At 41.3% G+C, this 23,743-nt stretch overlaps 2 protein-coding genes and 1 long non-coding RNA gene across 11 annotated transcripts in view; all 3 read left to right on the top strand.

The window, feature by feature from the left end:
* The window catches only part of ltbp3 (latent transforming growth factor beta binding protein 3), a 43,896-nt gene extending 33,002 nt beyond the window's left edge, over window positions 1-10,894 (top strand). For 5 of the 7 annotated variants that reach the window (XM_030438307.1, XM_030438304.1, XM_030438301.1 and 2 more), the window contains 8 exons: window positions 54-182; window positions 504-641; window positions 726-866; window positions 3,802-3,930; window positions 6,029-6,190; window positions 6,297-6,401; window positions 6,518-6,646; window positions 7,543-10,894. In XM_030438307.1, the coding sequence (XP_030294167.1) occupies window positions 54-182; window positions 504-641; window positions 726-866; window positions 3,802-3,930; window positions 6,029-6,190; window positions 6,297-6,401; window positions 6,518-6,646; window positions 7,543-7,694 (1,085 nt within the window). In that variant the 3' untranslated portion in view covers window positions 7,695-10,894. The remainder of the gene's footprint in view (window positions 1-53; window positions 183-503; window positions 642-725; window positions 867-3,801; window positions 3,931-6,028; window positions 6,191-6,296; window positions 6,402-6,517; window positions 6,647-7,542) is intronic. The other 2 variants (XM_030438303.1, XM_030438305.1) reach the window with 2 other exon arrangements.
* Window positions 10,895-11,293: 399 nt separating this feature from the next.
* On the top strand, window positions 11,294-15,100 carry LOC115593718 (uncharacterized). The gene is made up of 3 exons (XR_003986355.1): window positions 11,294-11,453; window positions 12,377-12,507; window positions 14,949-15,100. It is a non-coding gene; the product is annotated as an uncharacterized LOC115593718 (long non-coding RNA).
* A 7,787-nt stretch (window positions 15,101-22,887) lies between these two features.
* sptbn2 (spectrin, beta, non-erythrocytic 2) overlaps window positions 22,888-23,743 on the top strand; it is a 48,662-nt gene continuing 47,806 nt past the window's right edge. The window contains exon 1 of one of the 3 annotated variants that reach the window (XM_030436912.1): window positions 22,888-23,521. The gene's annotated coding sequence lies outside the window, so the exon portion shown is untranslated. The remainder of the gene's footprint in view (window positions 23,522-23,743) is intronic. The other 2 variants (XM_030436911.1, XM_030436914.1) reach the window with 2 other exon arrangements.

Here is a 23,743-nt window from a genome sequence, read left to right as displayed (position 1 = left end):
CCTAATTCACCCCGTCTGTCACTGAGAATGTATTTCTCCTTCCTTGTCTGCAGATATCGACGAGTGTTCTTTGTTCGCTGATGAAATCTGTAAGAAGGGTCACTGTGAGAACACGCTGCCGGGCTACGAGTGCTACTGTCAGCAGGGCTTCTACTATGACAGCAACCTTCTTGAGTGCATTGGTAAGTACTAGGGCTGGGTATCACCAGGTACCTCGCGATACGATACTATCACAATATTTTGCCCACGATAACGATAATATCACGATACAGCGATTCTGCGATAATCTATATATTGGAAGAAATTTCATCAGTGTATCGATAACGTACCTCAAGACGAAATATCGCGATATATCGTAGTATCGATATTTTGGCACACCCCTAGTAAGTACCTGGATACGAAATGAAAAAAAAAAAGCTTTGATCACATTTGTAAAGACAGAACAGTTTGTAGATGTTTGGATAGACTCATGTTGTTCTTCATGGTTGTATCTTCACCTGCAGATGTGAACGAATGCCACGATGAGTCTATGTGTACTAACGGTCAGTGCGTCAACACCGAAGGCTCCTTCTACTGCAACTGTAACCGTCCCTGGACTCCAGACGTTAACAAGCAGAGGTGTGAGATGACAACAATAGCAGGTGAGTAAATGTGTCCTAAGTGCATCCATGTAGCTACTGGAAGAAAAATATCTCAAGGTGCGAGTAAACCCTGTCGTTCTGCAGATGTGAATGAGTGTGAGGACCCGGCCAACTGTAAGAACGGCCACTGTGTGGACACTCCAGGGTCGTACTACTGCATCTGCTCTCCGCCCTGGATGCTGGCCACCGACCGTAACAGCTGTGTGACTCCTGAGGAGCAGGCTGGTGAGTGCAGACACTCAGTAGGAGGGTTATAGAGAGCAACAAGGCAGTGGTGGGCAACAGCAGTTTATCCTGGAAAAAAGCACAAAACAAAGTGTTGGCTGTCTGCGCTTGTGGGAAGCAGTATATGTGAGACAAAAGTGATTTCCGCGCCAAGAGGAAAAAGAGGCGATGAAGGAATCTACTAACCGTCTTTGTAGGTGTTATTTTACTAACCAGAGGCGAGAATAGACATTGAGCTTTGTAGGTCGTGAGAACGGAGAGGCACCGTCCTCGTCAAGTTGTGTTTTGTGATCACAGTTAGAGATGTTCGCAAACGATGTGAGCATGCTGAATCAGTCTGCGTGTTATACATCAGAAGGGTTTTCACCACATTGTAGCGGCTGAAGAGGATTTTGTGTAATCTGAGATTCACAACTTCGCTATTTTCGGAGGGGGGGGGTACATTACAGAGGAACAACCCTGAAAGTACCAAAAGTATGTGTTACATATATCGATGGCAGGATGATGATAGTCTCAGAAGTATTATATAGCCATCCTAAGCCAAACCACATAATGGCACAAATGAGAGTAATGCCGTAGGTACACATTTGGATGGAGTAAATAGAAGTGCTGAAATAAAAGAGTGTTGTTTTAATATATAGTTTACACCCCTCAGAGCTTTACTAGGGCTCACATATTCTATCCTGATATAAATCAAGTGAGAAGTTGACGTTCGAATCATGATTTACTGAAATTGCTGTCTGAATTCCTGAAACACTAGTCACAAATATTACGTTTTATATTAGATTAAAAATCCTGGACACCAGATTTGAGGGGAAAAAAAAGCTGAAGCTGTGGTTCTGGCATTATTGATGAAGAGGATGTGAATAGATCGCCACCTGATACTGATCAAGGTTTTCTGATGACATGGACAGGAGTTCGGGGCATGCAATTAAAGGAAGAATGGGTGATTTTCAGATGGCTGTGCTGCGTCGATTTTTGGAAAATGTGGTCAACTCTGTTCTCGTAACACTCAGGATGGGAGAGGTGTTTGCGTTCTTGCTTTAAGGCCAACCGTGTTCAAGGTCGGGCTCTGAGGTCCAACAAGTGTGTCATATTTACAGACACACCTGAGCCAGCGTCTGGAAACTCCCTCTTTGTTGACAGTGAGGTGCTGTTATTTGCCGATGATGCCGTCCTTCTCGCAAGTGGCCATCAATGTTTACTGTAGCTGTTTGCAGCTGAGTGTGGCGCTGCCGTGACAATGGTCAGTGCCTCTGAGTTTGAAACTGTGGTTCCCCGTTCATTTATAAAGTCGCCACTGTGCTCTGAGCAACTGGTGTGCTATCCTGGAGGCACCATCTGTTCACGTAAAGATCTTTTGATATACATAGTTATATAGAGATACTGTATATTCCGGAGTATGACCCTGTCTTCTTTATATAGACTTCAGTTCCCTCCCACAAAGGAGAGCATTACAGGAGGTGACGGGGAAGGAACGGCCTAAAGTTAGGTGGTCCAGGAGACCTGTGATCTTATTTAGGATCTTGACATTAGCCACTGGTGAGAGACACGGGCTGTAATAATGCAGACTTTCAGGTGGCTGGGATTTTTAAAAACAGAACTAAAATGCGCTGATGAATCTCCCTTTTGAGCCTCACCTACGGTTACACTCTTTGGGTTCAGACTCGAGTGTGGATACGAAAAGCAAAAACAGGGTTTCCCCCACAGCTGTGCTGCAATTCAGAGGGACCTCCATATCGAGCCGCTGCATCTTGTCTTTGAAAGGAGCCGCTTGAGGTGGTCCGAGCACCTGGAAGCCTCCTTTTGTTTGTATTCAGACAAACAGAGAAAAGCTCCGAGATAACATCTTAGGTCGGGACGACTCTGGTCTCCCTGTGACCATGACATGAATATGACTACAAAATGAATGAATGGATGAACACTGCTTCAAACACATTAGCTTCAAACCAACTTTTGCCATCGCCTGTTATTCATTTCAGGGAAGCATTTCGTGAAAATTGATGGTAACTTTGCGCTCATCCCGAAGTCTTCTGTACTTCTGCTGGGAGCTGAAAAACTAAGGGAACCCACATATTCTTTAGTCACATCAACAAATTGTTTTAAATTGTGTTCTTGGGACTGAGCCAATGTGAATCTGCCTTGGATTTAGAAAAGTTGGACTAGATGAGTTGTAAATCTCTATTTAGATCTTTTTATTTTCAATACTGCATGCATACGAGACCCTCAGGTTTCCATCTAGAGAAAAAAACAGAAACAAATAAATACTAGAAACTTGTTGCTCCCACATCACAGTACACACTGGCCTAAATGTCAGTATCATTTTCTCTGCAAACTGCCTGCAAACATCTTGGCACATAAAAAGATTCCTCAGTTACAGTGTTGCTGGAACCAGGTTTCCTGTTTTAACCTGCAGCATTTTTGCAGATTTCACAGTGTGGTTGCATGTTTACCAGAGGCCAACTGCAATATTATGCATGACCAAATCTCATTTTGCCATAAGCAGAACCTTGCATGCAACATTTATGGAAGAAAAACCAGACATACAGGGGGTGGACACAATAAAACCGCTGCCATATCATTGCAATGAATGCTGCATCTGAGGCTGAAGATGTTCAGTTTTTGCTGAGATTCGACTCTCTGCAGCCTGTTAACATTATCTGGTATTGCTATGTAAATGAGGCTGACCAAAATATGAAGTGCAATGCAAAAACATGACAGCCTCGACAATCAGCACACAGCTGAATCAAAAGTATTTGTGAAACAATTTCAGGAAAAACTGAACATTACAGCATAGTTTATTGCAGGATTATTGTGCAGAATTTCCTTATGTAGCACAGGTTCTTCTCCATTATTGTGTCCACCACCTGCAGACTAAGAGCTGGCCCCAAGCAGATGTTCATACTGTAACCAGTGTCTGTGGTGCCCTTTGCAGATGTGAATGAGTGCCAGGACCCCTCGTACTGTAAGAATGGGAGGTGTGAGAACACGCCCGGCTCCTTTCACTGTTTTTGCGACCCTCCCCTCACCTTCAGTGCAGCGCTGAAACAGTGCGTCTATGACGGTGGGTAAAACGAGCGTCAGCTCTCCCGAGCATGACCGCGAGCATGATCAAAATGAGTTTTGGCTTACATCTGCCGCTCATCTTGCTCCTTGTAATTCCTCCCAGTTTGTGTCCCATCTGGCCTGCACTGCCGTTTTCCCTCTTACCCACTTTATAGAGACAGCTCCCATTCTTGGAGAGATACCTTAATAAGCATACAAATCGAAAGTACGCATTTATGCACACAAAGCAATATCAGAGTATGTTCACTGTGAGAAAAAGTGATTACTTTTATTACTTTGATTGCATTTCCTCTGCATGTCTCTTTGCAAAAACGATTTGTGTCTCTTTTGCCTGTGTTATTATAGATGATGAAATTGATTTGCCCTGTTAGATAAAACACAAACTCAGCCTTTGAAAAAACAAAATATTGAGTACAGAATGGCCTGAGCTCACTGCTGATGATATTGCATGAAAGATATTCACAGAGCATTATGTGTTGAATGCCAGCGGACTTCATTCATCCTGAGTAATGAATGTCATCAATATGGCTGATTTAACATCTGTTACTCAGACGCATTGTATCCAGCAGACAACAAATAAAACCATTATGCTCTCTCTGCACAATTATATTAAACACGTAACATATAATTGTGATCCACAGTTGGTCTGTAACAATAAGCTGTTGGGCTAATGACAGTAAACTACCAGCGTGTCTTCATCATCAGTGCAACAAAAGCAAGCCACCACGATTATCTCGTGTCAGCCAAACAGCACTGCAGGCTGCACCCATGTTTTACCTGTAAGCACAGAGGACTGGAAGTGCATGAAAGATTAGCGTTGAGGAAGATCAGTTCTGATAGTTCTGCCCAGGATTCATCATCACAAAAACGTGACCACGGGCATTTCATCATCATTATCTAACCCTCAATGTTTATACAGCAGTATATTTGACACTTGAAACAAAGACGCCACAAGAATTTCAAGCAGCTCCTCACTCCTGACAGTTGTTATCAGATTGCCACATGCACTGTACATTAATATGCGCACACGCTCAATGTATATGTACTATACATTAACACTCATGCATGTGGCAGTGACATTAAGGATGATAGCAATGTGAAGCTGGTTCTCATTTCAAAATATGACATTGTTTTTATAGGAGTTTAGTAACCTTAATACTTGAATATTATTTTTAAGTATGATAAATAATCAAATGTATGGACTCATTGCCATAGGCCATGACCAGATCTCCATACTGTATAATATACTGTATATTATTAGGAACACTGTTGAAAAAGTGTAATGGCTACTGTGTACAGGCAACCACTTTGTTACGGGCTGGACTAGTTGCTGCTCTTTGGCTAATACGTGCTTGTATAGACTCATGACCTCTGCTCTACCAAGCCATAATAAATGTATTGAAACGAATCAAAGGTTGATACATTTTATACACACTATTGTAACTTCAGTCTGATTTCTAAGTATTCTATATATATACTGTATATGTATGGCTTTCATAACCTTTACATGTTACATTTGTTTACATATTCTAACATGTGACCACCAACCTTCATCTGTATATAGATTGAGGGTACCAAAAACACACATTTATCCTTTAAAGGTATGTAAGAATTTTACTGGGAAAAAAAGGGGGGCAGTGCATCACCAGCGCAACCCCCTGCTGCTACTTAGTGCAGCAGCTGTTAGCTCAGTCGGTTGGAAAATTGTTAGTGTTTACAAGTCTAGCACAGGACCTTTGGACCCGGATGGGGAGAGGCTAGCTGGTTAGCATGCTGACTTCAACTGATATCTCTGCAACACAGGCGTCAAAACATCAAAACAGTTAAATCTTTACATTCTGTTGATAATTTTAGTAAATTTTTAAATGTCTTTAACGAGCATTCTGACGTATTGCACAAATAAGTCACAAATTTACACTCTGTATTTTGTTTATTTGGACGTCTTCCACTGGCTTACATAACACTGCTTTACTTAGGACTGGCTGAATGTGGCTTCCTGTACTGTAATTGAAATGGATAAAAACCCTCTAAGTCCAAATGTGTCCGAATTCTCACGTTGTACCTGTAATTGTTATTTATCCTCCTTTTTCACCCAGATCGTACTGCAGCCCACAAGGACGTGTGTTTCCTGCAGGTTGACGAGGGTTTGATCTGCAGCGAGCCCAGGAACGGCATGGTGGTGACCTACTCAGAGTGCTGCTGTCACTACGGTCGGGGCTGGGGGCCCGAGTGTAATACCTGTCCACCCAGAAACTCAGGTGAACTAAGGAAACTGAGCGACCAGATTAGCCTCTCAACTCTGACCAACGCTGCAGCTTCTCCTCTGATTTGATCTAAAAATAGGGTTTATTTCCTTGTGTTCAGAGATGTTCAGTCGACTGTGTGAGATGCATCTGGAGACTGAGTCTGATGGGGAGCAGGATTTCCTGGCAGCTTTTGCCAACTACAACCCTGGTAAAAGCATCTTCGGTAATGTACACTCATGTCAGACAAACTGATTAATTAGCCCCTGAACCAACCCCTTATTTTATGATCTCTTTCTGTCCCCCATTTCCTCTTCTCCCCCGCCCGTTTGTCCGTAAAAGGTGACAGTTCAGAGGAGGATTCGGATGAATGCAGCTGTGCAAATGGCCGCTGCGTCCGCTCCTACCTGGGCACCATGTGTGAATGTAACACAGGCTTTAGGCTGGACCACTCTCGCACCCGCTGTATAGGTTTGTACCTGCTAGTTTACATAAATACCTTTTTTTCCCGCCACATACTCATTGCAATTCAAGGAATATACAAAGGGCATTGAATCACATGTCATCAGATTACAAAAAATAAATCACTCTAATCAGCATGGATTACATTTAAGAAATGTGTAATTAGTATATATTTACATTGTCGTGGATCACTTGATTACATTTTTGCTGTCATCTTTAAGATAAATCGGTTTGAAGGTTATGAAACAATTTTTCATGATGGATAACGCTCTATTAACTCTTATATCGTGCCGGGTTTCCTGGACAAGTGCTCCCCTTTGTGGCGAACCTGTTGAGAGTAATATTTGATTTTGTTTTTTCAATGATGATTTATGGATAATTGAGTTTTTATTGCTTGTTATTTACATACAAAACAGAATGAAATGGAAGTGCTCCCTTTGGGTTAAAAGAGCAAAGTCCTCTATGTGACCTTATATTGTTTTTGTCAGGGTCATTTGATTTGACCAACTGTAAGAGCTGAATGTTCAAATTGCATTTTATTTTGGAAAATGTTGTATTGTGGCCAACTGTTGTGGCTGCATCCATTGTTTTTTTGTTTAGCTTCAAGTGAAATATTATTGATGTTTGATATTGAAATAATCCTAGAGCAATCCAAAAGTATTTAGGATAGATTACATTTTTTGTAATCTGCTGGATTATGTTACTAATTACAAAAATAGCCATATTATTTAGTTAGTAACTGGCTAAATTTCCAAGTAATTGGACCCAACCATGTAGCCAACAGAGGTATATGCGCTGACTTATACGTGCAGGAGCTTTGTATTCAGCAATGTTGAGTGATGTTTCATTTCCTTTTTTACATTTTACACTACATGTTAATAAGTGCTTGTGTTTGTTTCTTTCAGACATCGATGAGTGTGCAGAACCAGGAGCCCACGGCAGTCCGTGTAGGAACGCTCGCTGCGTCAACACTGCCGGCTCATACAAGTGCTTCTGCAAAAACGGCTTCATGGCCTCACGCAGGCCGAACATGTGTGTCCGTCGCAGAGCTCGGTAACCTCTGCGTGTCACTCTGTTTGTCCCTGTCGACAGTATGCAACACACACAAACACATGCTGTACATACACTTGTGTCTCACAGTGCGAAAAAGGGGGACTGTGTGTGCGCAGTGAACCTAAAGACATGAGATCTCATCAGGAGCCAAATCATAGCTCATTGGCTCATATGAAATGTACAAAAACATATCATTGTCAGCTCCTCTTTCACATCTCACATTTAAAGAAATAATCAGTACTGAAAAGGAAAATGTTTGTCTGTTTGTTTAACATTTTTGTAATTATTGTTTTTTTAAAACTTTTTTTTTTGTTAAGTTTAAATTGTGCATTTTTGTGATTTTTCTTTTTCATTGATCTCCCTGTTGCAGTGACATTTCATTCTTAATTTGACTATCTGATCCTCAAGCCACCTCTTGTTGAATTAAAGGTATATTATGCAGGATTTGTTGTTGCTGTTGGTAAAACACACCATTGAAAGTCAGAACATCCGGCCCTGGTTCTGCAGGTGAGAGAGAGCAGCAGTGGTTGAGAGAGCTGCTGCACAACCCTCCAGATTTCGTGTTAACGGAGTCAAAGCAGGCTACATCATGTACCCTTTATGACGATGCTCTGTGTGTGTAGCCCCGCCCTCAGTCAAACGGACACACAGACCTGCAGCTCTTTATGACTAACAGAGAGCACAGCAGAGAGACGGAGACAGCGATGTAACGTGGTCGCTAAGTTTTTAAGAGTTGCAATCTCACACCCTGCTTGCTGTTATTGGCTGGAGGTTACATACCACTGTCCAAAGGGTGACGCCCAAAAACGTCTTGAACACAGCTAACTACTAAGAGAATAAGAACACAAAGGCAGAGGGCAGGGTCTCTGCAAAAAACAGACACTTCTAGTGACGATTGAGAGGCATATTTTTTTGTATGTTCTGATACACTTTTTTTTTTTTTAAAGGAAAATCCTGCGTAATGTACCTTTAAGGAAATGTGTTTCAAAGATCCTTATCTGGTATTCCTGGTATCCACGTCAGCCCAGTTAATATTTTACCGTATCCCCCCTTACATTCCCATTTGAGTACACATTCTTTCATGTTTAATTCTGAATCCCCGCCATCTGACTTGAGTTTTATAACCACACATTGCTTATTTTATGTTATTGTACAGTTTGATGGATCAGCAGTTTCAGCAGCAGAATGGTCCCTGTCCTACCCCTGTTTATTTGTTGATGTAAAATATGAGAAACCTGAAGTTTTTGTATAATTTGACATGTGCACCTAAGTGGACTGTAAGCTAGACAGAAAAAGGTCATGCACTTAGTAATGGATATAGTGGGAATATTTGCTACAAACCAAGAAAGTCTGACATCTATTGTCATGACTGCTGCAAGTATTTAGGAAACCAAAGACGCCGTTGAGATAAAAAAAAAAAAGAATTTCATTAAAAAAAAAAAGATGTCAACCAGTCATGCATTTGTTTTTCCTTTCGTTTGGGGTTGTTATGCTTTGTACACGCTCATTAAAATAACATCTAGTGTGAAAAGAACACGGATCAGACACATTCAGAGTTTATAAATGGCCGGGGGGTGCGGGGGACGGCGCAGTGGATGATTCAGTGTTGCCTTTCAAGCACGCCTAGAAAGCAAATAAACTGAGCACACGGCGGGGTCTCCATGGGTCTTCCACTGGGTTAACTTCTCTACTCTTTTGCTTCAGTGTACAAATCTGTAACATTCATAAACTGAATTCATTTAACACATTTTGTTGTTTGCATGTTATTTTGTTTGACATTCAGAACGCTTAAAGTGAATGTTGTTTGCCCCATCCCAAACTGACAACATTGCAGTATTATTTCAAACCGAGCATTTAGCGGCATAAATAAGCATTTTGCGTTTTGTTTTAGCAGTCTCTTATCACCATGAACAGAAATGTTTTTAAGTATTGAAATGAGAAGAATTATGCTTGTCCTTCAGTAATGCTAGTTCATGGAGATCTCTGTAGAATGGACTGCCTCCAAATTGTTGATGCAACCTGTTCAATGTGACTCTCTTGAAACTGAAATCCGACACTGTTCTCTAAGATATCATTCTAACTAGATCCCTATAGACCCTGTAGGGTATGCTAATATAAGATATAGGTCGTCCAAGAAAGTTGATGGTGTTTTTAATGACCCCTTATAACCCCATCTGACTTTACTTTGATTAGACCCTTAATCTCAAGCCCCTCAAGAGTTTTGCTCATGCCTGATTATACCTATTTGGAAATGTCACACAATCTTACATGCTTTAGTCTACTCCCTGCTGTCCAATTTACTTTTCTCAGCCAGGAAATTTGGCTACAGTTAAAACTTAATTGTGCAGAGTCATAATTTACTATGATAGTATTTTTCCCTGCTCAATAAACTAAACCTTTATAGAGTCAGAACCAATGTTTAATTGGTAAACTCACAATAAATGTGATTAATTTCAAGTGTGATAAATGAATAATTAATTTTTTACTTGGTTTTGATTGATCTGTTCTTCACACAGCCCCTATCAAAAGGGCACACAAGCCAAATAAATAACAATAATAACTGATGAAATCAAACTGTAGCTGTAGTGAAGAAGACATACAGATGTGATGTAGACATAAAGTAAGTGACATATGTCAGTGTGGGTGGGTCAAATTTGGGCAAATGCTAATGAGGTGGTGAGTATGGAAAAGTAAACCGAAAAGCCCTCAGGTGACATCAGCTACCTGAAGAACAGCTCCATCTTGTGGCTTCTGTGTGTTATTATAACTTCTAGCAGAAACCACAGTAAACACTGTTCAGCTTCATGCCCAGATGCTGTTCATCAATGAAGATGTGGTGAGTGACCGCACTGTTTGTACAAGTCATGTTGTCCAGATTACAGTGTGTCCCACAAGTGAAGGATTAATTTGTGGTGGCTGACACCTGCCATGGGAGGGTGGAGCGCTGCGCTCACACGCAAAACTCACTTCAAATGACTTCCAATGTATTCCATTTATTTTGTTTGCAACCTTTTTAAATTGTTGTTTCTTCTTTTATAGTGACTGTTGTTATTTAAATATTGTTATCTTGCCATATGGGTTTTCTCTCAATTTATTTCAAACATATTCAAAATCATATGATGATTCATTATTTTGCTGTTTTGTTTTATTTATTTGAGTTTTTCCTTGTTGTCATGAAATAAAATTGTTTAAGCAGACCGTAAATTGATAAGATATGAACTTGATTTCACACAATTCTGTCTTGAGTGGGAAGTACACTGTGTTGTTGAGTGAAATGACGTGACAGGATGTATTTTTAGTTTGATTTTGGCCAAACATTTTCTCTTTTCTGACATTAGGTCTAAGAACATAGCATAAGTAGGCCTGAATAAAGTCGCATCAGATGGCAAAAAGATATGGGACATTATTCTAAGGGAGGCCCATAGTTCAGACAGAAATGTTTACATTATTAGATTAGTTATATGCTATATAAAATGGTTTCCTTATGTCAAAGTATCCAAACTAGTCTTCTGTACAAACACTGAGATTTAAAAGTACACAGATACATGGAGACACAGCCCGGCACGCGACATGATCACGTCACGTCATCGTTTCGAACACAAACAAACTGACAGTCGAACGCGACGAGCCGCAGCCATTTTAAAAGTCTTCACTCAACTATCGTTACTTTTGGAGAAACACGACCTCTATCGACAACTGTTTTCATCCCCAAATCAACTGACTGACACCTGACGAGTACCAGGGCTGTTTCAGCATGGAGCGTGTGAGATTTTTACCATATTGAAATCCACCTTGTTTCACTGCGTTGAGGCATTCTGCAGTGCTTGAATTAAAAAAATAAAAAAACAAAAAAAAAAGTGTTAAATGACTTTTCGGGCTAAAGTCATGAAATTTGACAGACTTTTGACAGATGTATCTCTATAAAGACTCAAAATGACAGGGCACAGGTTTACAAAACGTTTGACGGACAGTGATAGGATTTTGAGCGAGTGTAAATAAAATATGCTATTGCTAGCAAAAAGAGTCATGAACCCGAAATAAACTCAACACAGAAAAAACATTTTGAACGATTCATCAGGATCCTCTCTACTTTTATGATCAATGTCTATCATCAAAACTAGTGATAGGCTATATAAATGTGTATTTTGTCTACAATCAGTCACCCAGCAAGTTACTTGGTGTGGTTTTCTTAACATTTGTCAAACAGTTATTCTCTCAAGCATTGTTATCCTCTAAACACAGAATGAACAACCTACTGAGGGTAAAGGGAATAATCTCAAATAATATTTATGAAGTATCGTGTGATTTTGTTGTGAAATATACAGAACATTAAGTTAATGTTAATGTTTATAGGCTCTGAATCTTGGCTGCTGTCTCCATCCTCTCTTCTGTTCGCTTATTAATCCTATTAGCATGATACAAACTAGAACTTTTTGAACAGCTTATGAGAGATTTAAAATACATTAAATTTTTTACCAAATATCTTGTGACATGAAGCAGTATGAGGTTAATATACAATCAGTCATTTTGTTCATTCAGTCTTTATCAGTGTGTGCTCTTTGATTGTGTGACAGAAGCACAGTGTCCGAGTTTCTTGCACATTACATTAGCAACGTACAGTTTTAATGGTGTGTTTGTGTGACATGTGACAGAAGATTCAAAGGTTGGTTTGTTTTCTGTCTTCAGATGAAAAAGCGTTTCACTTGGACTTCTGTCTTCTTGCCGGACCCCAACCAGCCCGACAACCCTAGGCTGGTACTTCGTAGGGTATCTGTACAAGCCGAGTCCAGAAGTTACTCCCCAGAGTCTACGACCAGGTCCCATCCTAACACACCTCTGCCTCTCCCTCTGCCTCTTTCTCTTCCTCTGCCTCTTTCTCTTCCTCTGCCTCTTCCTCTGCCTCTTCCTCTTCCTCTGCCTCTTCCTCTGCCTCTTCCTCTTCCTCTGCCTCTACGGTAGAGGCAGACGAAGGGGCAGAGGAAGAGGTGGAGTATACCTCTACCTTTTCCTTCTCCTCTACTTCTTCCTACTCCTGCTCAAGTTCTTCCCCCAGCCAGCACCCTTTGGTGCCAGAGGACAAAACGTGGACTTGTGTGGCACGTCCTGTTCAAAACAGGATAATCCTAAGAAAGGTGCAGACTTCAAGCTGCCCTCTGAGTGTGTGGGCAACCATTCCACCGTGTACAACTAGCCCCCGTACAAGACCTCAGGCACCCACCAAGACCCCGCTGACCGTAACCCGCCCTGTGCTACAGTGGGTGAGGAACCTCCGGTCCATTATGATGGAGAGAAACAGGCAGTGTGGCATTAAAGGATTTAAGAGACCTGCTGATAGGCCAGAAGGAGCCCCCCTGGAAAAGCGCTCCTCTAACAATTGATTTGAATTTTAAGGACCATGTACTGACATCATGTGCATGGGTCCATACTGATACTTGCGTGATGTGCTGCGACGTGTTGTGATGTGTTGTGCTGTGGGGTGTTGTGCTGTGACGCAGTCTGCTGTGACGTGCTGTGACATGACGTGATGTGCTGAGACATTTTGCGCTGTGATGAGTTGTGTTGTGACATGATTGGCTGTGATGTACTGTGAGGTGTTGTGCTGTAAGTGCTGTGCTGTGATGTGATGTGATGTGATGTGATGTGTTGTGCTGTGATGTGATGTGATGTGTTGTGTTGTGTTGTGCTGTGATGTGCTGTGATGTGCTGTGAGGTGTTGATTTGTGACGCGGTCTGCTGTGACGTGCTGTGACATGACGTGATGTGCTGAGACATGCTGTGCTGTGATGAGTTGTGCTGTGATGTCACAGCATGCGACATGCTGTGACATCACATTACTTCACAGCTCGGCTGTGACATGATTAGCTGTGATTTGCTGTGAAGTGATGTGCTGTGACGTGTTGTGCTGTGATGTGCCTCTACCCCTGCCTCTACCTCCCCCTCTTCCCCCTCTTTCACCTCCTCTTCTTCCTCCCCATCCCCTCTTCCCCCTCCTCCCCCTCTTCCCCCTCCTCTTCTTTCTCCCCCCATCCTCCTCCCCCTCTTCCCACCCTTCCACCACCTCCCCCTCTTCCTCCTACTCCCCCTCTTCCCCCCCCCACCTTCTTCCTCCCCCCTCTTCCCCTGGCCAGGGGGAAGGAGGTAGAAGCACATCACAGCACAACACGTCACAGTACATCACTTCACAGCACATCACAGCCAATCATGTCACAGCCGAGCTGTGATGTGATGTGATGTCACAACATGTCGCATGCTGTGACATCACAGCACAACTCATCACAGCGCAGCATGTCTCAGCACATCACGTGATGTCACAGCACGTCACGGCAGACCACGTGACAGACCAACACATCACAGCACAGCACAGCACAACACATCACAACACGTCAAGTCACAACACATCACATCACAGCACAACACGTCACATCACTTCACAGCACATCACTTCACAGCACATCACGTCACAACTCATCACGTCACAGCACATCACATCACAGCACAACATGTCACATCACTTCACAGCACTTCACATCACATCACAGCACAACACGTCACATCACTTCACAGCACTTCACATCACATCACGTCACAGCACAACACGTCACATCACTTCACAGCACATCACTTGACAGCACATCACGTCACAACTCATCACGTCACAGCACATCACAGCTAATCATGTCACAGCTCAGCTGTGATGTAATGTGATGTGTCACAGCATGTCGTATGCTGTGACATCACATTACATCAGAGCTGAGCGCAACATGTCTCAGCACATCACGTCATGTCACAGCACGTCATAAAAAAGAAATCATAAGACAGGTTCATTCAGGTAAGATTGTCCCTATGATGGGACCTATGGTTTTTTTCACTTGGCAACCAAACCAGCAGTTGGAATAATAAAAGGTGAGTTTCCTTTTTTTGTTTTAAATATACAGCGAAGCAGCTGAGGGTGGCAGTCATTTAAACACCAAAGTAAGGTGAAGGTCTCATCCGTAAAAAGGTTTTGGTGCAAGCTGTGTCTTGGTTTATGTTTTTACCTTTTTTTTTTCTCCCATAACCATCATATGGCACCTTAAATTGCAGTACAATTATTAGTTTGTATTTGTAGGTTTGCCACCTTAAAAGATTCAAAAAACAACCCTTTTACAGGCAAATTCAGGCTGAGTTCAGACAAAGTTTATAATATCTTCAAAAAAAATGTAAAACTTCACCAGTCAGTCCATTTACCCCTTGTAATTTTGTTTTTATTTTGTTTCAGATGAGAGCAAGAAGCTGACAGCGGAGCAGACCACACTTCTGTTCATGGAACAGGAGACAGCACAAGGAGACCGTCCATTTGACACAGCACAACATTTCTACTATTTTAACATGCTCAGATTTAAATAAAATGTCAAAACCTTCTTAATTCAAGATACATTGTTTTTATGTTGTCTGTCGGGAAAATTATTCAACCCTTTAAAAGGGCCTTCCAAAATACATTATACCAATTCAAAAATGTTTAACAGTGTAATATCTTTACTCATCATTGTTTAAGCTATTTAGAATATGTATCCCCTCTCAAACAGCTTGCTGCAGTTATCACACTCAAATCATTTTAGATTACATTATCATGAAATCAGTCTTGAAAGTTAAAGTGATCAGTTGACTGGATGACTAAACTGGGACTTGGCACTGCTTTGCTGGTGGTATAATTGGATACATGACTTTATACATGATCCATGTCAGTCATGAAAAGAAATAAGGTACGTTTGTGTTTTGACAGGTCAAACTATCTGCTAGAAGAAAAGGACTGTTCACTCCACTGAAATCTGTAGAAAGGTTATGAATGTAGATATTGCTTTTTTAAATAAAACCAAAATGAATGATTGACTCAAACAACTTACAGTTTTTCTCGATTGTTTACACACATTTTCTGAAAGCATGCCTCATTCTTTCAGAACTCTACACACAAATCAAAAATCACACACACAATGGGCAAAACCCCTCAATTCTCCTGCAAAATTAAACTTTACATTCAAAACAATGTTATTTCTTCTCAAAATGGTATTTTGTTTTCAAATGACACACACAAACCATCAAATGAATAGACATTTATAAGAACCAGTTGAACACTGATGTGCTCAGTGTAAAACACTATGATGAATGGAAAACACTTCTTCTTCATTCATCATAATGACTTGGGCCTTTTTTGTTCAGTTACACTTATTACAGTCAGTACATAAATAAGTGTGATGTAAAATATTTGAGAATATTGTTTTTATACTCAGAACACACACGGTAACAGATATATTTTATTTTTCCCACAAAAACAATGTAAACAATGTACATCCCAACCAACACAAAGTGCATATACAACAATATACGGTCTACCTACAAAACAACAGAAGAATTTACTGTACACAGTTACAGTAAAAAAATAAAATAAAAAAATAAAAAACTGCAGCATGATCTCCTCTGTTTCGGTCTGGCCACAGCACCTCATCCACATCACAAGCAATGTTTTCCCTGGCCAAGCAGCAAGAGAAACATCACCTAGCATGGCGAATCCAGCCATGAAAAGCACCAACTGCTATATATCCACATGCATCTTCCATAGCTTGGAGAAGGGGTATACACATTTGTGGATTTGTGGATTTCGGTCATACACTTTACAAAAAATTCTCAGAAGAATTGAGGAATGGAGAATATGGAGGGAGATAAAGCGTGGTTTGGCAGTGAACCAGTTACGAACCAGAGCAGCCCAGTGGAAACTTGCGTTGTCCCATATGACAACGTACCTGAGCTGCTCTGGTGGAATGAGTGTGTTGTGTAGGGTGTCTAGGTGTTTGCCCATTTGATGAGTCAGTGTGCATAGTAGGGCAATTCACTTTAGAATTTTGAATGACAGAGTGTTCTTTGTGAAAGCAAGAGATTTTCTTCATGAAAATTGTGCCAAATGCAGAGAATTGTGTGTAGTGTTTTGAAAAAAGTGTGTTTTAGAACTGCAATTTGAGTGTAAAGCAGGAATTGTGCCTCTAGTTTAGCAGAATTGGTTCAGGGGGTTGGTGCATGAGTTACATGCTGTGGTCATTGTGTCTCAAATACCAGTTTTTGTGTGTAAACAGTTGAGAAAAACTGTAAAAAGACATCATTTGTTTCAGTGCAAATGTATAACTGAACACATAATTACCCAGTTTAATCAATAAATGAAGCTGATGTTAAGAAAATAGGGTTTCTCCCCACTGGGCCAGCATCCAGCCTGCAGTTGGACAGCTCATAATTTAAAATTCCACAGTGACAGTGACAGTACATCAGAAAACAATCATTTATTATTTGCTTTCTTGCACTTGTTGGATTTTGCAAATCAAAAAATTAATCCTCAAGATCTGCCAGTAGAGGGAGCTGCTGGAACATATGTACAGGACTGAATGTGCCTCCCATCAGTCTAACTGGGTCTTCACTATGAGCATGTCTGCACTGAGGTAAAGACATCTCTGGTGGCAAAATGCAAAGGGTTTTATTACTGAAGTGAATGAGATAATTCTAAGGGATACTTGCTGCAATACATTAACAAATAATGTGTGCTTTATTTTCTTTATTTCAAATCTGTGGAGGAAACATACTGTGGATGTTTTATTCATCAATGAAAAACAAATGCCTTTGGGATTTTTGTGTATTTACAGACTGAATGTACACTTCTGAGCAATGATGGATGAAGTTGTTTATGGACAACGTGTGTAATTATTTCCAGGCGTGTGTACAGAAGTATCTATACAGTCACAGTATAGAAAACTATGTACACAGCTCTCTTGAATTAAATCAATAGCACCACCAAACTGCGTAGTGCTGTATGAATTGTATCACTCACTGCACTTTGAAGGAAAAAAAAGGGGGGACAGAAGCTTCAGTTTATGAGCTTCACTATCACTAAACACACTACAATTAAAATCTGTATCTTTTTATTTCAAAAAAGGTCTGACAACTTTCTCGACAATGTTTCTGGCTCTGGCTGCCACACCTGTTGTGTTCTCTGACGATTCTTTTCCCTCTGGAACACTCAAGCAACATGTGAACGAAACCACAACGTTATCATGTGATTCGGAAAACGTTAACTGCATGCAAAACAGCTAGCTCACAGGGACATGGGCGTAATAACTGCCAAAGCTGTCTGTCTGCCTCTATAGACGTACCTCATCCTGGGGGCTCAGTGAGTCACGTTGCACCAGTGGCACCACAGCTCCTCACTGTCCTGGTTTCATTCTGTCGAATAATTATATAATTTCAAACTGGAACAGCAGGGTGACCTCCAGCAACTAGTTTAGGGAGAAAAGAAAGATAAGAAAAGGGACGGGAGAGAGAAAGAGGATGAGCGAGAAGCACAACAGAAATAGCATAGTAGTCCTTGGGAGATGACTAAAAAAAAAAGTGTGAGTAGATATAAATATCTTTTAGTAGGTCACACTGACCGGACTTTAACCCATTGATACGTGTGGCTGTTGACAGCAGCTTACCGAACTTTCTTCTTTGTTGGTCAAACACAGCTTCAGATGGCTTTGGAAGTCAGGGGACAAACATGACTTTTTTTTTGTTGAGACTTGGATATTTAACATGTGTCACCGGGCAAACACAGACCTGCTGTTTTATGATATTTATAGAGCAGACACACACAGATTGAGTTGACTCTGGAGTTAGAACAGACTTTGAATCTTTAAGTCAGCCAGCCTGTCACTTCAGATCAGTTCAGTCATCAGCATCTCTCAAGAAAAGATGGGAGTCGTTTCGCTTCTCTCCATTCAACAGCTTCGATCCTGTTCTTTATATATTATGAACTGCTTGGGGAGAGTTTTCCACTTGTTTTATTGTGGATTCCTGTGTCCACATTGGTTGATTCATGACATGCTTTGACCGATTTTCCAAATAAGCAAATGCGGAACGATACAGAAGCTGATAACACATCACATACTATAACACACACAATAAATTAAGTTTTTCTTTGGAAACAAATGAGAGGTGAAGCTTATCAGTAAAAAAGAAACATGTACATGCCTCCCCAAATTTGGAAGAAGAATTGCTATCAGAGCATCAGACATGTTGCTAATAAGGAAACAAACCCAGCAAGGCAGCCTTGTAGGGAGGAAGTACATCTGCTGAAATAAAGTGGCATGTAAGGATGAATTATGTGCTTTGAAACACAGTTTAGTTTAGTTCTTATTCTAGATATAGAAACGTGAACAAAATATTTCTCAAACACTCAATTAGTTTTTTGATATGTACATGTTGTTGTTTTTTTAGTGCTATGAAATAGTAACGGTAAAAGCTGTAGAGAAGGAACTGCAACATAATTATATGTTAGTGAATGTGTTAAGCATGTGATTGTACCTCTTATTAAACTTTGTTTTTGGTCACTGGAAATGTTTTTCATGAAATAACATGGTTAACAAAATGCTGAATGTATCTGCCCTAGGTTATTTGTTTACTCTGCTTCTCCTGGTCACAGAAACCCTCAAACTTCTTTCAGCTTGTGTCTGTCCCTGCCTCAGACACTTTATTTAAGGTCAACACAGAGACCCCCGTCCCATTACCCATTACTAATTGGAGTCATGTGATTCTGCTTTAAGGTTGGGAATATCAGTCACACACTGTGCTGGGAAAAACAGAATAGAGCTCACGTCTACCCAGCTGTGAAGCCACTCGGTCACACCAACTTTGCCAAACACGAGCCCCCACAACTCTACCCTGGTCACTGCACGCACTGACGGTGACCCCACCCACCCAGGTCCCGTCTATAGAGAGCAGACAGAGGGGAGGTTTAGCTCAAACTGCTGCAATCTGCAGAAAGCAATGTGCTGGACACACTCTGGCAGCCAGTGGCAGCCTTATATCCTGCACTCAGCTCTTTCCCTTTGTCACGGTGGATTGTGGATGAGCTCTCTGCTGGGGTGCGGGTCTGCGAGCATGGGTGGGGACAGGGGCCGGGGGCGTAAACAGGTTCTGTGTGTGTCTGACTGTGTGTGTGTGTGTGTGTGTGTGTGTGTGTGTGTGTGTTATCAATGCTGACACACATATATACAGCTCAACTTAGTGATTGTTGAAGACCTTGAGCAGCATCTGGACAGTGAGAATGGTGAACCATGTCAATCCACCTGACTTGAGTTGTTCCAGCTTTAAAAAGGAAAGGTTGACCAAGACAAATATAAGTCTGTGTGCGGCCTTTTGAGGAGTAAAGATTTTAATTTGCTCAGATGATAATATCAGCTACAAGGGGCCTTTTTTTTTTCCTTTTTTTTTTACAGTCATGTTGTCAATAAAACACTTTAAGATTAAATGATTAGACAGTTGTAAAAAAAAGTAATTTAACATGTATACAAAGGTACCAACAACAAACTATAATATAAAATAAAGCTTTGTATTGACAGCATAGCAATACAATGTATTTATGCAAACATATAATAGTAGCAAAAGTTATCTTCCACGTTTTGAGTGGTTCAATGTTTGGATTTAAATGAGCAATTCGTAAGATTTGGCAGGAGTCTAAACTATAGACTCCTGCCAAATATAACTGTTGGCATAATGAATAAACAAAATGTCAAAAAATTAAATACTGTAACTTATATTTTCCTTACTAAACAGAAAAATACAACCTTTTACCTTCTGAATTCAAGTTTCTCTCTTTTATTGAACTAAGCTGGGTTTAATTACCTCGTTAATTATCTACAAAACACAATTCATTCAAACTCAACATAAACTAAATAAAACTCATCATCACTCTTGGTTTGTCTTTTCACAATAACCCCCGTTTTCACCCACTGCTGATGCTGAGCTCTCTATCACTTCTCTCCCACTGCCGACCCTTCTGTCCCTGCCTGCCATGTCTTGTCACCCCAGAACACATAGTATTGGTCAGAGTTGCTGTAAATCACCTCCATACTGTATCCCCTGTTGTCAAAGTGACCTCTATTGGTCTTGCTTTTAGCTTATGTCATCTCATGTGGAAGGGTCATAGAGTGAGTATAGTGATAAGGTGTTGAAAGGCAGCATTTGTGTGACGGCTAAGGTGGCCGCTAAAAACACTCAAAAATTGTTCTGCCTATGTAAAGTCATGGTGAACTTCTTGGAAAAGGGCCCGCATAATCTGTAGTTCTAAAGCAACGAGAACTTAGTTTCAAGTGATTACACAACAATGAAGAATTTAACTTGAATATTACGTATATCCAATTTTTGTTGGTAGTTACCCATAACCCTGCACACTGGACCTTTAACACATACTGGTGTGCTAATTGCTTTGCATTGTATGACAAATCATATAGCTGTATGACATTATATACATGTCAACATGTGTCTGACAAATATGCAATACAAACCAAAAACTCTGATGTGCATTTTTGAGGAAAATTATATTAACCTTTATCTAACTGGTGAAATCCCTGGTCACATTTGCACACATTCATACCTATACACTACATAACAACCTGATCTAAAAACCACAATCTGATCTGTTTGCCCCGGAATAGTACAATGTCATTACTGCTCTAGACATGAATGCAATGATGAGTAATCTGTGCACGTTGAAGAACCTGGGGAAGTTTGAGATATATCATGGTGTTACAAACACCCTGGATACTCAGATCATCCCAAAGTCTGACAATTACATGAGGAGACGTACCTATTGTGGAGGGATTCATGCTTTACACCTACTAGCCCTTGATTGAAGTGCTGAACCAACTTTATTTCCATCACATATGTGATGGAAATAAAGTTATACAATATGGAGGTGATTTACAGCAGCTCTGACCAATACTATGAGTTGAAGGATGCATATGTGATGGAAATAACAGCGGCCTGGTTGCTAGCCACGTCTGGCCCTTATATCTGAAACACAAGATCACTGGTTTAACACCCGAATAACAGCCCTATGTCAGAGACATTGACTCATTTTATTTGAGATGACCTTATCAGGCTTATACAATATGTTTTCTTTTATAAATCTAGTTGATATGCCTCGAATTACTACTTGAAGCCCCCACCCCCCCAAAAAAAATCAGTGTGTTTCAGTCCAAAATCACGACTTTGACTAGCTGTTCTCCATCAGGCACAAAGTGACCTTTAAAACCATTGAAAAATTCCCTTATCTTAGTTTAAGCTGAGCTCTGAGCTCTGACAAATGTACTCAAATATGTTGGTAGTGCAAATTAATTTCAACCACTGGTGATTTGGCTGCAGTTGGAAATGTCCGGCCCACTCAGAAAGCTTCAACTACAATAATACATTCACAGCAAAAACGCTAAATACTAGAACCTCACTAACAACACAGCAGAGCTTTTTCATTACCACTAACTGCCTATAATGAGTAGCATGCTATTTTCCAAACTGCTCAGCCCTCCCTACGAGACCCATCATCCCATAAAGCCCTCACCACTACCACTTTGTTGGTTCAGCTACACCCATACTCACATATACACACCCTATGGAGAGACAGACACAGTGCAGATGGGGTACACAAAACAAAAAATAATTTAGGTGTTGGGTGCTTTCCTCTGTGCCTGTCCAGAGGCCACCAACATAACCGAGGCCGGATCTCTACTAACCGAACCATCAAATCTCTGCTTACGTTATATCTCTCGCATGAAGAGGAACACCCAAGGCAAAACACTTCTCCTGCCCCCCTGAAGGTCTCTTGCATGAGGATCCTTCCTGGGCTTTATGAATAACCTAGATCTCGATGTCACACCAGCCAGGTGCTGCATAGTGTCTCAGGAATAATTTAGCAAAGAGGCAGGTCTCAGAGATAACATGCTGAAACAGATGGATGAACAGACCTGAAAGGAGAGGACATCAAGATTTTGGTGTTTATGAGTTTTCTGTTTTTATAGATATTTGTTTTTTTCAATAGACAGCGCTGACATGGGTGAGACGTTGACAAAGACACTGATAGTGTGAATCCAAGAAGACGTCATCCTATATTGATTCCTTTTTTTAGTCACAGGGAGAATAATTTGATGCCTGAAGGTGATGCATTCAATGTCATTTTCCTCCGCTTTCATTAGCAGAATGTCTTCATTGAGCTCGCTCGCCTGATTTGCAAGGCTGGATGTCATTTTCCAAACAGCTTTTCCTTGAGACACACAACTGAATGGCTGGTGTATGTGTGGAGGCTCCCAGTTTTAGCACCAGGGACAGCACCAGATACAGAGACAGAGACAGAGCATCTTCTTCTCTCCTCTCACTGTTGTGCAGTTATTGTGGAGACTACTGTAAAAATGTGCACGGTGTTTCCCATGTGACCGTGAAGGGGTCAGCTACCAACCCACCCACCCACACATACACACCCACCACCACCACCCACACACCCCCCCACGCATACGTCCACTTTTTCCTTTCTTCTCCTTGTTGAACGGGGAGTACAGTGAGCGGGAGCGAGTGAGGTACGGACGGCCCTTCGGATGCTCGGCCGCGGGGGGGAAGAAGCTGCTGCGGATATCCGTCTCATACCTGCCTGAAAAACGGGCTCTTCTCGTCGCCGTTTTTTTCTTCTTCTTCTTCCCCGCTGACCGTTTTGTGTGAAAGCTAGACAGAGAGAGAGAGAGAGAGAAAAAAAAGCCCGGTTTGGTTTCATAACGCGCTGCACCGGTAGCAGCGTGGAGGGAAAGGTTTTTTTTCTCCGAGGATGCGGATTTAACGGAAAGACGTGATCGGTGTCACCTGGGATTTTTTTTAACCGTTAACATTCGAATTAGCTTAGTCGCACGCGCCTGTAGCAGAGGGGAGACCTCGTTCATGTGTGCTGAAATATCGCGCATAGTGACGAGGTAGCAACAATATCGACAGCCTCTGTGACAGAAGACAAAAATAGGGGTAAGCTTGTTTATTCTTTTTCCCCCCTCTCTTGTCTTTTTTTTTAATTCTCCACCACCAGCAGACTAACCCACTCATAACACAGCTAAACGAGAGAGGGGAGTCCGTGACGTTCAGGTGACTGCTGCTAGCTTGCCACTGCTATTAGTTAGCTGGTTCCAAACAGATAACGTTTATTCAGTCGTAGCTAATGCCATTTTTGAAAGTCTGAAAGAGATGCTG

This window comes from Sparus aurata, chromosome 13 (genome assembly GCF_900880675.1).
Source record: "Sparus aurata chromosome 13, fSpaAur1.1, whole genome shotgun sequence".
Taxonomy (NCBI): Eukaryota; Metazoa; Chordata; class Actinopteri; order Spariformes; family Sparidae; genus Sparus; species Sparus aurata.
Note: the sequence above shows the minus strand (reverse complement) of the source record. Positions and strands in the feature narration are given on the sequence as shown.